The sequence below is a fragment of the Vidua macroura genome, chromosome 5 (genome assembly GCF_024509145.1).
Source record: "Vidua macroura isolate BioBank_ID:100142 chromosome 5, ASM2450914v1, whole genome shotgun sequence".
NCBI classification, from domain to species: Eukaryota; Metazoa; Chordata; class Aves; order Passeriformes; family Viduidae; genus Vidua; species Vidua macroura.
The window spans coordinates 28,069,696-28,085,899 of NC_071575.1; the positions used below are offsets into that span (position 1 = coordinate 28,069,696).

The 16,204-nt window shown below is 40.4% G+C and overlaps 1 protein-coding gene across 1 annotated transcript in view; it reads right to left on the bottom strand.

Annotated features, from left to right (window-relative positions):
- The window catches only part of TMEM178B (transmembrane protein 178B), a 206,150-nt gene that overhangs the window by 9,664 nt on the left and 180,282 nt on the right, over positions 1–16,204 (bottom strand). Inside the window, exon 3 of the mRNA XM_053977885.1 lies at positions 8,005–8,142. Coding sequence (XP_053833860.1) covers positions 8,005–8,142 — 138 coding nt within the window. The remainder of the gene's footprint in view (positions 1–8,004; positions 8,143–16,204) is intronic.

Genomic DNA, 16,204 nt, shown 5'->3' on the forward strand with positions numbered 1-16,204 from the left:
AAAGCCTGTGCGACTGCTCTGAGCTCTGCTTCTCCTCACAGGTCCAAAGAGACCCTCATCAGCTACTTTTTTGCTTTCCACAACACCCTTGTCATGTGTTTGAGGGTTTTAAACAATCAAAAGCCTTTGAGAGGTTTAAACATTTCAAGCCTATTAATGCTGTACATTAACTCAAGCTTGTTCCAACTCAAAGCCTTAAATCACTTTAGCGCATAATGCAAAATTTAACCAAAAGCACAGGTAGGAGCCAGAGTGCTCATGTGTGTGGTGAGGGATGCATGGCAGAGGGGGGAATAATTTTGTTGTGCTGAGGCTGGTCTCAAAGACTTTCATAACCCATTTATGGCACCTCTTGATACAAACCAGCCTGTGTCTCCATCTGGAGGTCAATCCACATAAATAAGTTCTCACAGTGGTGTATAGGGAGTTTTGCCAAATTTTTAAGCTCCTCTGCAGTCATCATTAATTTAGTACCTCCCACAGGAATAAAACATGATTGGTATCTCAGTTTTTTCCAGTCTTCCAACTTGTTTTGAATTATAAATACTCTTCAAAGTGGCCAAAGGTATTATGCCTTTGTGAAAACTGCATTTATCCCAAGCTTCAGAGTTCACATTCCAGTAACTTACTGCAGATCTTGGTTTTTCTAAAGATCACATGCTGCTGTTTAAGATCTGTCTGCATACACTTGTGCACACACATGTGCATTTATACTTGCCTTTACATAGAAAAAAAATAATTGATGTAAACTTTCTAAAACCATTCCTTTTTTTGGAAGAAGCACAAGAAACTGAACTTTCAAAGAATAATGTTGTATAAATGAAAAAAATATACATGATCACAGGAAGTACCTTCCATATTCAGTGTTGTGATTGATCTTGTCACCACAAGTAAACATTCTGAAGAATGGGTAGAGACCTTGATTATTAATGAAAAATAGAAGTCCTAGGTGCCCTGTGGGACATATCATATTTCCCAATGAATTCCAAAGAATGGCTCTTACTTTGTCCCTTTGTTTATCTTTCTCTTTGCTTCTTCTTGGCAGCTACTATGAAGGTACTTCATAACTGCCTAGGAGATGTCAGTCACAGAGTTTTGCCTTACACCTGCTACATTAAATTGCTCCATTTTTGTTAAATTATTCAGCAGTGGAACGATTCTTTTGAGACAGCAGGACCACAGTTGCGTAGAATAAATGCTCTTATTTTCTACCGTTACGTGCTATTTTCAAAGTACAGTGAGTTAAATTTGAAGCTCAAATGACTCAACAGCTGGTAACAATCCATGGTTGCAAACACACAGATGCCTCCACTGTCATCTCCTAACATATGCACAGCACAGGCGGAGGAAGCACAGCACAGAGGCTCGGGGGTTTGGAAGACAAGGCTCTCTGTGGAGGTGGGTGTTAAAGCGGATACGGACGTGTGCAGCACAGCTACATTGACAGCGGCGCCGCACGGGCTCCCAAGCCCTGTTTTGAAGCCCCACTTTCTGATGGGATTGGCATCCCTGCCTGGCCATCAGTTCCTGGGCACAGCGAGTCGTGCTGTGACAGCTGATGGCACTGGCACAGAGCCTTGGGTGTGTCCTCATCCCTGCTGGCACCTTTGAGAGGTGCAAGAAGCGTGGCACAGCTGGGGCAAAAGAAGGTGACCCAGTCTAAATGGTTGGTCCATCCTCTGTCTGTGAGGATAATAAAGCATTTTGTTTCTTTACCCCTGGACTGAGGAAAGGAATATTTTGCAAGTATTTCTGAGAAGGCTGTAAATTACTTATTGAAAGCTATTTCTTCCTAGTTTAAAATTAAAAAAAAGAACACACTCATAACATACATAAGTGGGTTTTTCTTTATTTCTTTAAAAAACATTCTCTCTTCATATCTAAAATAAAACATTACTTTATGCCAACACATCTGTATAACATAATTTTTTATTCCCTCTCACACATCTTTCCTGCCTGCTTATCTTTACTGCAGCAGCCAGCACCGGAATGAACAGGTGATCACCTCTGCAGTGGGAAGGATTTGAAGCTTTTCTAACCCTGACCTAGGTCCTCTGAGTATGAATGGGCTGCAGAGAGTAATGTCCCTGCAGTACTCTTAGAGGGTGTCAGAAGAAACCCAAATCAGTGGCAAAAGTGGAACTGGCAAATGGCATTTGAAACCCTCAGACTGGCAGATCATCACTGATGGCAAGGGAGGAGAGGATGAAAGAAATTCCTGATTTTTTTGAAAGCAAATGCTAGAACAAAAACTCAGGCCAGAAGAACTCCATACTACTACTACATGTGTACAGCATGACTTCCAGGCCTTTCAGTGCCACTAGAAAAGGAAGTTTCAGACTCCCAAGTGAAGCTCCAAGCCCAGTACCTCAGGCAAAAATATCACTAGGCAAAAACAAGAAATGAGCTGCTGTATGAGACTCCAGATCATTTTATTACAGATCTGCATTGTGAAGCCAAATCACATATGAGGGCATTTAACAGCTGGAATAATTTCCAAGTAGACTAATTAGAGACTGAATTATTAATGGTAAAATTTCTAATTGTCTCAAAGCAAGGTTACAGCAAGAAACTCACTTGACTTTGTAAAGAATAATGAATATTTGCAAGGCTAGTAAAATTACATGCTTCTCTAAGGAAATTGGTAGCAAATGGGGAAAAAACAATAAAGCCACCCTAAAGTGCATGTCACAAGATAAAACTGGTAGACACCTGATAAGAGAACAGGTAAAAGTAAACAAGTGCAGAGATGATTTATTACATTCATTTGCAGTAAATTTGGAACAAAATAAGACAACGCAGAAGTCTCTCCCTGAAGGGCTGCCTTGTTAGGCATGCAGTAAAACCCCTAACTATTTCACTGAAGTGTGTTCTCAGTACAAATTACAGACTTACAAAAGGAAAATACATGGATGTGCAGCTGACGGACAGAGCTCGTTAAGGGTGATAAAACATCACCCTTTGTCAGTCTTTTAATACACTTACAAAGGCAAGTGATGTAGCTTTGGCCAGGGATAATTGTGTGCTGAAGCGAGTACCAGATATTGGAAGTGCCATTTTGTAGTTCCCACTGGGACAACAGACAGCAGTTCAGCAGGGAGGTGCACAAGTTAGGGACGGGGAGGATGAAATTACTGCCAAAACACTGGATCATGCCACCAGGAGGCAGCCACCCCACTTTCCCCACAGCAGGCACTGATGAGGAGGAAAAGGGCTTTGAAGTATTTCGGTAAGAAGTCAGCCCTGCCCTCAAATTAGAAATAAAGCAAGCCATACAATATTTCAAAACAGCTGACTGAAATCAGCTGACCTGGGAAAACATCGGGCTATCAAAGATTGTCTTTAAAAGATGACTTTATAAAACAAGTACAGTAACAGAAGATGTGGTGAGGTTGGGTTTGCATGACTGCAAACCTAGCAGAATCTGAGATGCTGAAACAAGAAAATCCTGTGGATGAATGTGCTGGAGAGCAGGTAGAAAAACCTGGGGTTAGATGGATCAGCTTGTTCACTGATCATGATACAGGAAATATTCACAAACAACTTGATGGAGAACTGAAAGAAGGGATTCCTGAGACAATGGAATTTGCCTTGGTAGAGTTACCAGTGTGCCAGTTCATAGCATCTCAGCTCTTTGGAGCTGGAACTAAAACTGACATTTGACCTTGACAATATTGGCTAAATTAGATGTTGAGGGAGTGAAAACACCAACCAAAAGAATTGGCAGGTTTGCCATGATAATAAACACAAACAAGTCAAGGATTTGAATACATTCAAAAGAACTGCTCAAAGCCAGAAAATGTGATCTTCCTGGGAACTGATGAGGTGGCCACCTCTAGACTTGAAAATGCAAAAGCATAGTTTTGATGCAAATAAATTTGCTTTGGTCAAAACACAACGTATAAAATATCCCACGTGAATTTCCTCAGGCAGATGTTTAACTGGATTCCTGTTAGACTAGGTACTTTATGAGCATGAAAGCATCACATTTGCCACAGGACTCTGACATTTGGAAGTAGTGTTACAGATGCTCCTAAGGTTCCAGAAATTATTATAAAATTACAAAATTACTGGCTGGAGCTTTTACTTGTGCACAGATTTTTGGTAATTTGCATGAAGAGAAAACACAAGAACCTGCAAGAGTATGTGCTTGGAGTCATGTATAATTTGAGTGTGACCCACTTCTGTAATAGAATTAAACAGTCTCAAGTAAAATGAATAAAATGAACTAATCACAGTGAAATTTAAGAGCACAATTCCAAATGAAGAAACTATCAAAAAGGGAAACTCTCCCACCTTGCAGGGTAAAATGATACTGACGATACAGGAATGTAACATTAGTGTAATTCTGGGTAAAGGAGGCTGTGCAACAGTACCATAATGCAAAGTGAGATTAAAAAAAGCTAAACATAATTTACAGTATCCATCTGGCTCTGTAGATGATGAGGGACTGAAAAAAAATCCTACTGTGGTCAGGCAAACACTGTAGTTCAAGATAAGGAATCCAAGTATAAATTGTACAATAAATACCAAAAATTATGGAAAAGAGCTGTGGAAGCCATAAGGGATCTGTGATTGCTGTTGATACAGATACATTTGGAATAAACAGAAGAGATGAATTATTAATAATTTTTAGCTTGTTACAAAACATGCAGAATAGCAGTGTAAAACAGACTCTAAATCATAGTTTACATGTCCTGGATTCTGGATGAGCTAAAAACCAAATAATGGCCTGCATTTCGTAAATGACTTGTTTCAGCAATTTGCTTGAGAAATTAGATCAAGCAAAGTAAAGCAAGTCCTTATGAGGCACTGCCACATGGGCTAGCAAGAGGACTGTTTGGTAAATATAATAAAGAACCAGAGGTCCAGGCAAACCACATCTGGTCTTATTAGATTATTATAGCGCTCTTCTCAGTGCTCTGTTGAGATTTCCTGTTCAAAGAATTATGGGCAATAAGGGACAAACCCCATGCAAAAGAGCTATTTATCTAGAAATAAAAACAGAGCAAACGCTATAAACATAGCCAAGACAAGTGGTGTTGAAAATGGAAGGGAAGATTAGATTTCATTCTGATTCTATGGCCACCAATTGAACACAGTCTCCTCTCAGCTGCAATGAGGTCAGATGGCAGAAACCTTCCAAAGCAGTTTTCCCATTATGGGACTTGAGAAAAAGGCAAAACTAAGAGGCACTCTGTCTCCATGCATTTTAAGGAACAGCACAGTAATATGTTGACAGCACTTATGGTGTGACAGAAGCAACAGTTTTGTATTCAAACACCATTCAGCAATAAAAAAGTTTAAATTAAAAGACTCATTGGCTGTAAAAGGAATGACTGTAACACATGACACAGTCTGAAAACATTGATAGCTACTGACTTTTAGATTAGATGGCTCTAGTTGTGTATTTTATTAACTGACTGCTTCAGTTTGTAGATGTTACTTTATGCCCATTTGCTGTTAAAAGAAATCAGTATAGCAGTTGCTAATGACTTGTGCAAAACAAGAAAGAGGGTAACCTTTGGGTAATACTGATCCACGTGTCTGCACTGAAGCAGAAAATAAGTTTGATCTCCTCCCAGCGCATCTTTATTTATAATATTACACATCTTGACAGAATTTGGCAGATAAAATAATCTGGTGCTTCTCATTTCAGTTAGTTTCATGTTCCAACTGCTGGATCTGGTTATTATTTTGTCTATACAAAGAGCATGCTCCTATCAGATGGCTTCCCATTGCATAGGTACTTCCACTCTGTGTTCAAGTCAATTATAAACCTTCTGGTAAACAGTTTCAAGCAATTGGCTTTTTGTGGCATGCTGTCTTTTTCTTGATTTTCAAACCACAAGTCATTTTTGTAGCTGTTCTGCAAACCTCTCCCATTATTTCCACATCTTCCTTTAGCATTGACACCTGATTAGGATGTCCAGAAATAGTTTTGCTTAGCCCAGGGATAACCCCACCTCATGATCTCATTGCATATTCCATAAAAAATAACACATTTAGCAGCTGCATTGCATTGAGAGCTCCTGTGCAGCTGGATGATCCCAGTATCCACGATTCCAGAGACCTTTGCAGAGCCACTGCTCTCTGAGAGGGAGCAGCTTGTTCCATGGGGATGACTGAGGCTGTTCCCAGCTGTGTGACCTTGGCTCCATCTCCACTGAAATGTGTGTTGTTTGAGCACCCCAAAAGATGGCTTTGTAAGCTGTGAGTGATCCATTCCACTACACATGGTTAAAACTGAATCTCTTTTCACCTGGAAACTTTATCAGTCATCTTTCAAATCACTCGCAAATAACCTTGAGTTAAAAGGTAATCTCTGCAGCTGCACTGGAAACCAACCCATATATAATGATAATTTCCAAATAGTAAACAAGACATAGCTAGTTTCTAATAAATGTAAGTTTTCTGTATTTATTTAGTATACTCTTAATGTTTTAATATGAATGTTGGGCTGCAGTAAGTTAAATACCACACAGATATCTGAGCAGATTAGAGCAAAATGGCCCCTGTGCAAACTAAGCTTTTAAATAAATAAGAAACACCAAGCTCATCTGGCAAGCCATTACCTATAATGTTTTGACACCCACAAGAAAGCATTTACAGACATACCCATGAAGACCAGTGTGTGCTTGCACAAGGTGCTAGCAGATTTCAAATGTGTTTGTAGGCACAGAGAGAACTGATGTCTAATGACACCAGCACAACACTACTAGAACATAAATACTTGTTACTCCAGCACTTAACTCCTCTTCTGGGACTACAGAATCTTTCCTCTATGTCACACACTGATCTGTGTCACACCACAGTACAGATAAACAGATGATAAAATGCACTGAAGTGATGATCTGCCTGGAGGGCAAAAACCCAGCTAAACAAAAATCACCAGCAGAGAAAAGAAGAGAGAACAGAAGTAGTGGTGTTCACTTTGAGACATTCACCCAGGGCTCTGTTTGGGACTTGCCTCTCGCACCCTTGGTGTCAAGTAATTGCCTTGAAATTTGCTGCTCATAGTAATTTGAATGGCATCTGTAGTAAGGAAGGCTGGTACATTACATGGGAAATATTGGATGACCTTGAGGGCTGGTATAGTAGGAATGGGAAGAAGTTCAAAAGCACAGAGTGTCAGGACATGTACCTGGGGATTAATAAACAAAACCTCTGCTGTAAATTGGGAGAGCATCAGTAGGAAGGTACAAAGGTGGAGAAAGCTCTGCATGTCTGATCCAACTGCAGGATGAAAGTGGGTCTCCAGTGTGATGCAGCATGAAAAAAGCAAATACAACCACAAAATACTTCAGGCAAGGAATTACCAGCAGGGGAAGGAAACCATCACACCACTTATACAAGGCATTGATTAGACCTTGTTATTGAATGGTCCTTCTCATCCATATTGGAGAAGGGCAAGTACAAACAGGAACAGGTGGCAGAAAAGGCTGCTGGATTGATAATTGTTCTTACAGAGAGAAGTCTACAAGAAAGTATCTGTAAAAATATAAGGAACAGGAAAACAGAAAATGCTCTTCATAGGTACAGCAAAGAAAGAGAGATATAAACTAAAGGTTACATGAACAGCTGATGAGTAATAAATATAGATTATAACTCTCAGCATAGTTTCTAGGTATCAAAGTGTTCCACTGTGGAATTGGATAGTGGTGGGAATAACATCTGCACAATCCTTGGATTTTTATTACTGAGCTTACTAAGTGACAATGTTAAATCCAACAAGGGAGTACTGTACTAAAAATCTCAGATTACCCTTTCTACTACCATGAGTTACAGACACTCCAGACAAGTTTTGGGATGGAAGTTAAATGTAACTATGGCTGGGTGATCCTTGATATGCACCAGAAGGAGCTCAGAATGAAACCAAGTCCAAATCAGGTAAAACAACTCTGAAAACATATTTTCAGTGACTTAGAAAAGGAGGGACATGTGAAAAGAGGGAACATGAAAACATCAAGAAAAATGCATTTCTTCAAACACCACCATCCTTACCTCCCATGAGGAAGAGAAGCCCTGCCACATACTGCATAAGGCCTCGATCCCAACAGCACCCCAGAACGCCGATAATCCATCCAAAGAGGATGATGGCCACAGCCATGCCCATGAAGCCAGCTGTCATCCTGCGCAGATCTGCAGTGGGGAAGACAGAAAAACAACATGAGTGGGAACAGTGACAAATCAGCATCATCAGGGGTTCATAACAGTCTTAATCCAAAATGCTACTGATCTGCAAGGACTTCAGTGTGTGTTGGTACGGGATGATTTAAGTAAGGATGATTCAGAGCGAGGACAAACCATAAATTAAATCACTAGCTTGGGCTGGGGAGAGAAAGAGCAGCTGACTGTTTTATCACACAGTGAAGCTCAGTGCAGATGCACTCAAGTGACTTGTGACAGCTTGCTCAGGAGTTAGAAGTTGTAAAATGGCCTCAGTGCAATGCAGTGCCTAATAACTCCAGTCTCTGGGCACTAGCACAACATCTTGTTTACATCTTGCCTTCTCATCTCTGTCCATTACTCCCCAGCATCCAAAGGATGTCCCTGCTCAAAGTGGTCAGCAAAGCAGTTTCTATGCTTTGTGCCAGCACACACATGACAGAGTATGCACCTCAGTTGTCACTCCAGGTGTAAGTTGGGCCATGGCATCCAGGCGTGGTAGGAGTGAAATGTGGTATGTCCAGAACAGCAAGGCACACCAATCCTCTGGTGTCAGACATCATCAAATGCACTCCAGATACATGGCTGGGACAGAGGACACATCATTGTCCTCTCCTGTACCCAGATGGTGACCTTGCCAGATGATTTTTGGTGAGGACGTTTTTGGCTGCTCCAGTGGGCACTAAGAGTAGGAGGAGGGCAGGGCACTGGAGAAAAACATTCTCGCTCTTCAAGTAGGGACTGAGTACATCTGATGTGGGTGACAGGGGCTGACCTGCATTTATTTCATAAATAAAGGAAAAGGGTCCCCAAGTCTTAATGAAAGGAATACTTAAATAAAGACCTGGGTATGTTGCATATTTGCCTTCTGCAAAAAGGATAGGACTATGGGACTGCTCTTCCTGCATGTGCTGGGAAAATAAAATTCTTCACAGTTGGTTTGAATGTGAAATCTGGGCAGTGAGACCATGTGGCAACTGAAAGAGCAAGGACTATGTGAGGTAAAGAGCATCTTCACACCCTCATATAATGAAACAGATGGGGGCATCTTCACTAATATTTGATTATTCCCTGTCCCCCCTTCATGCACACATAAAAATTTGAAGCACTGATATATCAGGAGTATATGTACAGAGAAAATTCCAGCCAAGTCAACTCTCTAAACATTTGTTTCCTTCTTGAAACTTTTTTTTTTCACAGCAATGATTTTACTTCTTTTTTCCCCAAGAAACAGAATGCTTATGACAGAGAAGAAAGATTTGAAAACTGTGAATCATCCACCAGTCTCTGTGGCAGCTTTTCTCCTTGGCTCGCCTTTGACTATGTCTCAGTTTCTATTATTTTTTATGCTTTTCCAACAGTAGATAAAAAGATCAGCAATACCCACAACACAGATTCAATGAATTCTGTGAAGAGATAAATTACCATCATCAGAGGTTTATAAAACTTCATATCCAAAATGCTAAGTGTCCACAAAGTCTATCAGTATGCTAGGACAGAATGACTTGAAGGCAGTTTACTCAGGTCCATGTTCATTGCAGCACTTTGTATGCAAGCTCAAGTTGCAGAACACAACCTCTCCCTTGAAGCTATAACTCCTTCTTGTAAAGTATCACTGATTTTCCAAGGAGTCTCTCTGACAACATAAAGATAACCAGATCTTCAGCCCACCAGTAACCAGGCTCTTTTAACAAGATACGCATTGTAAAAGTACTTTTGTCTTAGGTTTTGTGACTGTTCCATCACATTTGAGTATGTTCAAAAAAAAGCATTTCCTGCAGAAACTAGTACTTCCCCCAGGCAATGTCTCTGTTCTTTGGGAATTTCTCAGAGTGCTTTCTAAAACAAGCAGTAAGTGTTAGTAACCATTTTTGATGGCCAAGTGTCTTCCTACTTTTTAAGTCCATAAGGCCCTGGTCTCAATTTGACAATAAAACCATAAAATCTCTACTGTTTCCTGTATCATCTTCCATAACAGCACAGCACATCTCTCCAAGGAGCTGCACAGCTCTTTGGAGCTGCACAAACCCTTTGCAATTTAACTTGTGAGTGCTGACACCAAATAACACAATTTGCCTGTCCAAATGGAAACATACCCTAACAACCTGCCTCCAATGAGCTCAGCTTAAATATCTTTATTCAGCTTCAAGATGTCCAGAACCTCTCAGATCTACCCCAATGGATAAAACTGGCTGATGGACCCAGTTTTCATAGGCCCCAGAGTGGATCACAAGCATCCCCACATCATGTATGCCAGACTCAGGAATGGTGTTTATCCTGCTAAAATCTGAGTGAATTTTGCCATTAAACAGAAGATGTAAAGGAGCAGGACCAAGATTTCTAGGTCAAATTTTAAAATTTGTTTCCCTCAACCTCTTTTGCTGATGGAGCCTGAAATTCCCTTGCTAATACAGTGAAATCCAAATAGAACTTCTTTATGGACTCTTAGTTCTCACAAGTTCAGTGAGTTTAGTTTAAGAGTACCACTGTTTGTCCAGTTGCAAATCTGCTTCTCACAAATCCATCCACTAGGGATTGTCTGAAACAAATAAAATACAATCTTTCTTTTCTATTTAAAACTATTTGGCCTTTGTCCTGCCATAACATCCTTTGAGGGGAGCCCTTGGAAATGGCAGTGCTGGGAAAGGGGGTTGTAGAGTTGGCTTCAATAACAGCCTGCACTTGTCCAACAGCATCCTCCTGGCACTCCTCACCTGTCAGTGCCCACATGAAGCTGAGGTCAGTGCTGGGATCAAGTCTATTCAAAGTGATTCTTTTGTGGAAAAGTACTTAATGGATGTAAATGAATCATCAGCCTCAGGCTGCTTAGAGGAATAGGAGCCTATATTCCCCAGACACAATCCCTATTAATGGGGTTGTTTATGATTACTGTTTGTTGGTGTGGTGCCTGACATGGAAGGGACAGAAGAAAAGCAAAGATTTGCATTGTGTACTCGAGGCAATATCTGAATTCGTTCTGCTAATTTAGGATGGAGGGATGACATATAAATAAACAATAGCTCATCAGTACAAATTGATGGGGTTTTGTCTGAGTTTGATTGGCACTGATAAAATCCTTCCTGAATGCATCCTGAGAAGGTAAAAAGGGTCATGCTGTCATGTAACACCACTTATGACATTTGAGTAAATTCTGGGTTTGGTTTATTTTTCTGAAATTGCTTTTATTTATTTTTAGGCTATGAAATTATTAGTTCTCTACATTCTTTCTCTTTTTGAAAACCGCTCTGAGTAATGGGATCTCAGGGTCATGGCATGACAACACCAACCAACTGAAGGAGTGACTATGCCAGCAAAATACATAGTTGAATCTTATACAATCAAATGGGAGCTGCAACAGCAAACAAACTTATCTCAGTGCATTCATGAGCATTGCTTAGCTGGTCCTGCAGCTGATCCTCTCCTGGGTACCCATCCCAAGTCCTCACACTGCAGCAAAGTGCACAGATTGCAGGGACACTGAATTCCCCTTCTCTACCATCTAGCAAACCAAACCTTTAGAAATGTAGCTACAGGGTGAAAGTAAGGAATGTATTGCATTGCTTATTCCATAACCTAAAATACGGAAGTTAATTTTTAATCTTGGCCTATATGACTGCTGGTTTCAATGATTTACTATGTGGACATAGATACCAACATCACTTGTGGGTGAAAACACAATATTGTCTTTCCACACATTTTTTAGAAACACCTTCTTCATCCCTTTTTCTTTTTAATGTCGACTAAAAGCTATGAGTGAATTATCTTATCTTTGGGAGACATATCTAGCACTGCTACAGGTGCTGCTGCATGTAAAAGGCAGGGAAGTCAATCCTGACTCAAAAGCAAAGTGGATCATCAAGCAAGGAATACAGGTGTCATTTTCATGTAGGTTGGGAACAACAAACTTCTCAACTGATAACATTGGAGAAGGGACAAAGAATGGAGTAATCCAAGTCCCATGATGGAGGCTGAAATGACAAATTTGAAAGCCACAAGTTTTGTGAATCATGATGAAAAGAGACACATTAACATTTTAGACAACGTCCTTAAAATAGAGACAGATTCTCATAAACCAACATGCATTTCTTTAAAGCATTTTTGGTTTCTGCTGGGAGTTAACTCTATAGGTTTCCTGAAGATAAAGAAAGGCAGAAAAGCTGATTAAGAGTAATTTATTTCCAAGCCACTTGTGATGGAAGGTTCTCTCTGTCAGTTTGCAAATGCCCCTGCCCTTCCTTTCACCCTGATATCTGTCCATCTGTATTTGTTATGAGCAATAAGGTAATTCATGCAAGTTATCACATCGTGGAAGAAGTTTCACACCCCAGCAGCTGCAAATATAACATGTTCTGATTCAGCTTTGCTTTTTAAAAATTTCAATATTCCTTTTTGACTTCTGATGTTGGGTTCTCTTCCTTGAAATTGCAAGTCATCTTTCCAAAGCAAGGGCTCAGATTTCCTGTTGATATCTATCTTCCTTTCCACAGAATTTAATAGTACCCCCAAAAAATCTAGAGATTGCTTTCCTCACAACACATACAGGAAGCACTGTATGAAAACTCTTCTGAAAGATGGGGAAACCAAGTCAAGAATAGTCAACATGCCCCCAGCTACAAAAAAAGTTTGTGGAGAGTGTATAATTAAATCTATATTAACAGGATTTCTGGACAGCCCTTGAATCACACAGCACTGCTTTTGCTTTCAGAACTGCTTGTTCTCAAGTGTTTGCTAGCAAATCAAACTACAGTGTTTGTTATCAGACCCTCAGAAAGTGCAATATTGCTGCAAATAGTATTTCAGATAGTCCATCCTACATGTCCTCCTTCCTTCTCCCAATAGAGGAAAGTCTGCAGAGACTAAGCACCCTGAAGTCTATATCAAGAATATCTAGAACAGCTTAGAAGACATTCTGGGTATATCACAGTTCTTTCCTGAGGTGTCCCAACAAAAGGGAAAATCGAAAAGGAAATCACAAATGCATTTCTGTGCCCATCTAGGAACAGATATCAGGATATAGTAGAAATACTATAGAAGCAGAATACTATAGTAGTAGCATAGCAGAAGAACACTATAGTAGTCACAAGTAGAAATAGACTGGGATGGCATAATTCTTTAGCATAATCCTTCCTTGCAGGTCACTCTGATCTATACCCTCCTGTACTAAATTCCCTCTGATTTGTCTTTACCAGGGATCGAGAACATTTGTACTTGAAAAGAGTCAAAATCACTCCTTTTTCTTCCTTTTCCAAACAAGTATATGTACTGGAAATTGTTCAAGAACTGCACACAGCCCTAGAACACAATTTACCAGATTTCACTGAGCTTTGTTTAAATTACTTCTCTTATAATGAATCAGCAGCATAGAGGTATCTTTCTCTGACATAATCCCTTCTCTTATCTCACCCTGAAACTTCAGCAGGGGCAAGATAGAATTGGACAGACATGTCTTTTATTGAATGCCAGCCCTGCAGCTCCCAGGTACAATGAACAAGTGACTGTTAATGCGGGTGATTTTGAGTGGCATCTTCTGGCTCTCACTATTCTCTCTGCAGAGCTTAAAACTGTATTTTGGATGAGGTTGGCAAATAGAGGGTGAGAGTTTTAATCTTTTCTTTGCGCTTCAGGTATGAAGAGATAAGAAAAGAAATATGTATTAGTCTACCTGAGACTTAAAATCTCTGAGTGCCTTTCACTGAATCATGTGGTAACCCAGTTCTCAGTTTAAAGATTACTCTAATGCAATCTCCATGAGTACAACCCACTTCTACCAAAGTAACAGTAGATTACATTTACATGTAAGTATCTGCACCAAAGAGACTCAGAAATATGCACATCACAAACATACTCTAAAACACAGCTCTCTCAAAGCTGAGAGAAAGAACAGCAGAAGACCCTCACAAAAAGGGAAGCAGCTCTGTCAAGGATAAAGTGAGCCTTCATATCTCAAGAGGTACAATGGCCTTTATAACACACATGTATAAATTCTCCTAAATAACAAAATCCCATCACATTCTGTTGACTAGAGACTGTTATTTTTGTGATAAGTGAAGTGTTTGATTGCTGGCAATGCCTGAGCCCACCTATATGGAAAAGCTGATAGGAAGCTTTGCAAGCTGGCTGTGGTCTGTAATAGTTAACACGTCCCTCAGGATGAGGTATATGGAGAGTGGACATCATGAGATTGATTTATTCTTGTTGGGACAGGCTACCTATATGGATTTCCTCCAACAGAGTTTCAAGTGTTCTTAAAGTTATTTAAAACAGATACAATCACAAAAGGAAGGTGCCAGCTATGCACTGCTGGCACTTCAGTCTGCCTTCCTTCATAAGAAATCCCACAATTTCAGAGCCAGGTGAATAGTTCATCAAGGGAGGAATGAAGCCAGGTCTTCTACAAAGGCTGACACCTTCAGAGGTTTATGCTGGCAAATAGCAAACCCCACATGACACTGCAATTTCTTTTCTCTGGTGAGTTGTCATAAAGCACCAGAGGAAAGGAGAACTCCCAGACCAGGTCACATATTGATGTTCCTGTCTGAAAGCAATTCCTCCATTATTTGGGGAAAATTACAGGGGCCTAAGAAATTGTGCAGTGGTCAAAAGCACTATCTGGAGCTCAAATAACAAGTTCTGATCTCCTTCTTGCCTTTTCCTCATGTAGAGCAGAGAAGAGGAAAAAGAAGACCCCTAGACAGTAAGGGAGGGATTTAAGGAGGTACTAGAGAAGGAAGGAAGGAAACAAGGCTTGTTTAAGTATAGTGCACAAAAGGGTGAGAAGTGTCTCATGAGGGTGAAAAGATGGATTTGTCTTTAAGATACTTTATGATATGGATATTAGATAGTTTAATGCATAAAGGGGACATTTGTACAACAGGAATTTAACACATCTGAAGCAGTTCCACTATAGAAGGTGCAAGACTTATGTTGTGGGAGAATGACTGCGAATACCATCCCATAGAAGGGTTCAGCCTTTTGCTCCAATCCTACTTTCCCTTACATTCAAAAAGAAATTTTGACCAGAGAAGAATAAGGATCTTTTTCATTGTATTGGGTATTTGGTTGGGTATTATTTTGTTGTGTTGCTCTCTACTCAGCTCTGACTGACAGCAGGGTAGGAAGAAAAGAAAAGCTTTGCCCTTACAACCGCTGATCTAGTGGGCCAGTGTAGCTGAGCCTATGCCAAAGCATCGTTCAACTCAACTTTACTCTCATCTTTCATGCCCTATTCTACCTTCCCTACTCCACACCATTCCCTCTCCTTCTCTGGTTCTGGTGAGGAGATTTTATTGGAAAGTACCTGAAGCTGATTATTTACATTTCTTCAGCGATGTTCAAGAGCTGATCTTAGAGAGTCTTTCTCCAGATTTATTACCTGTGATTTCAGCACTGCAATATATGATCATCTAGGAATATTTCCAAGCTTTGGTCCCAGCAGAGTACACTTGCAATTTGTCCAGTCATCCCTTTCATCCCTCTTTCCCCCCTCTCCTCAGAAACAAGAAAGTCTGAGGCACTTGGAATTTTGGCCACTCTTCTTCATATTTATAACTTTAATCCTTCCAGCTCCTGCTGGATGAGGCCACACAAAGCAAACATTTCTCAGTTGTGACCAAGCTATGAGGCTTTTCGTTACACAGCTTCCATGGATTATGCAGGTGTTGAAAAACCTGAGGCATTTGAAATAAAATGGCTTTTGCTCAATTTCAGTGAGGACTTTGGGACTTTATGACATCAAAGCTGTGCCTTTTCCATTTTTTTCCTTCCTGTACTTTTGAAAAACTCAGGTAATACACACTCCTTTATGCTGGTCATCTCTTATTGGAAGTGACTTCTACCTGGAGCCACTACAGCACAATATGGTCTTGATGGGGAGGAAGGACAACAGAGTCCCTCAGCATCACATTAGCCTGACCAGAGGGATCCTTCCTGGAGGATGTGAGGTGCCCTGCTCTTCCTGCACTTCCACCCCTGGGGGTAGTGGGAGAGGCCAGGTGAAAAGCCCATTTCTAAATGGAAGTTTCTCTGCATTCTCCAA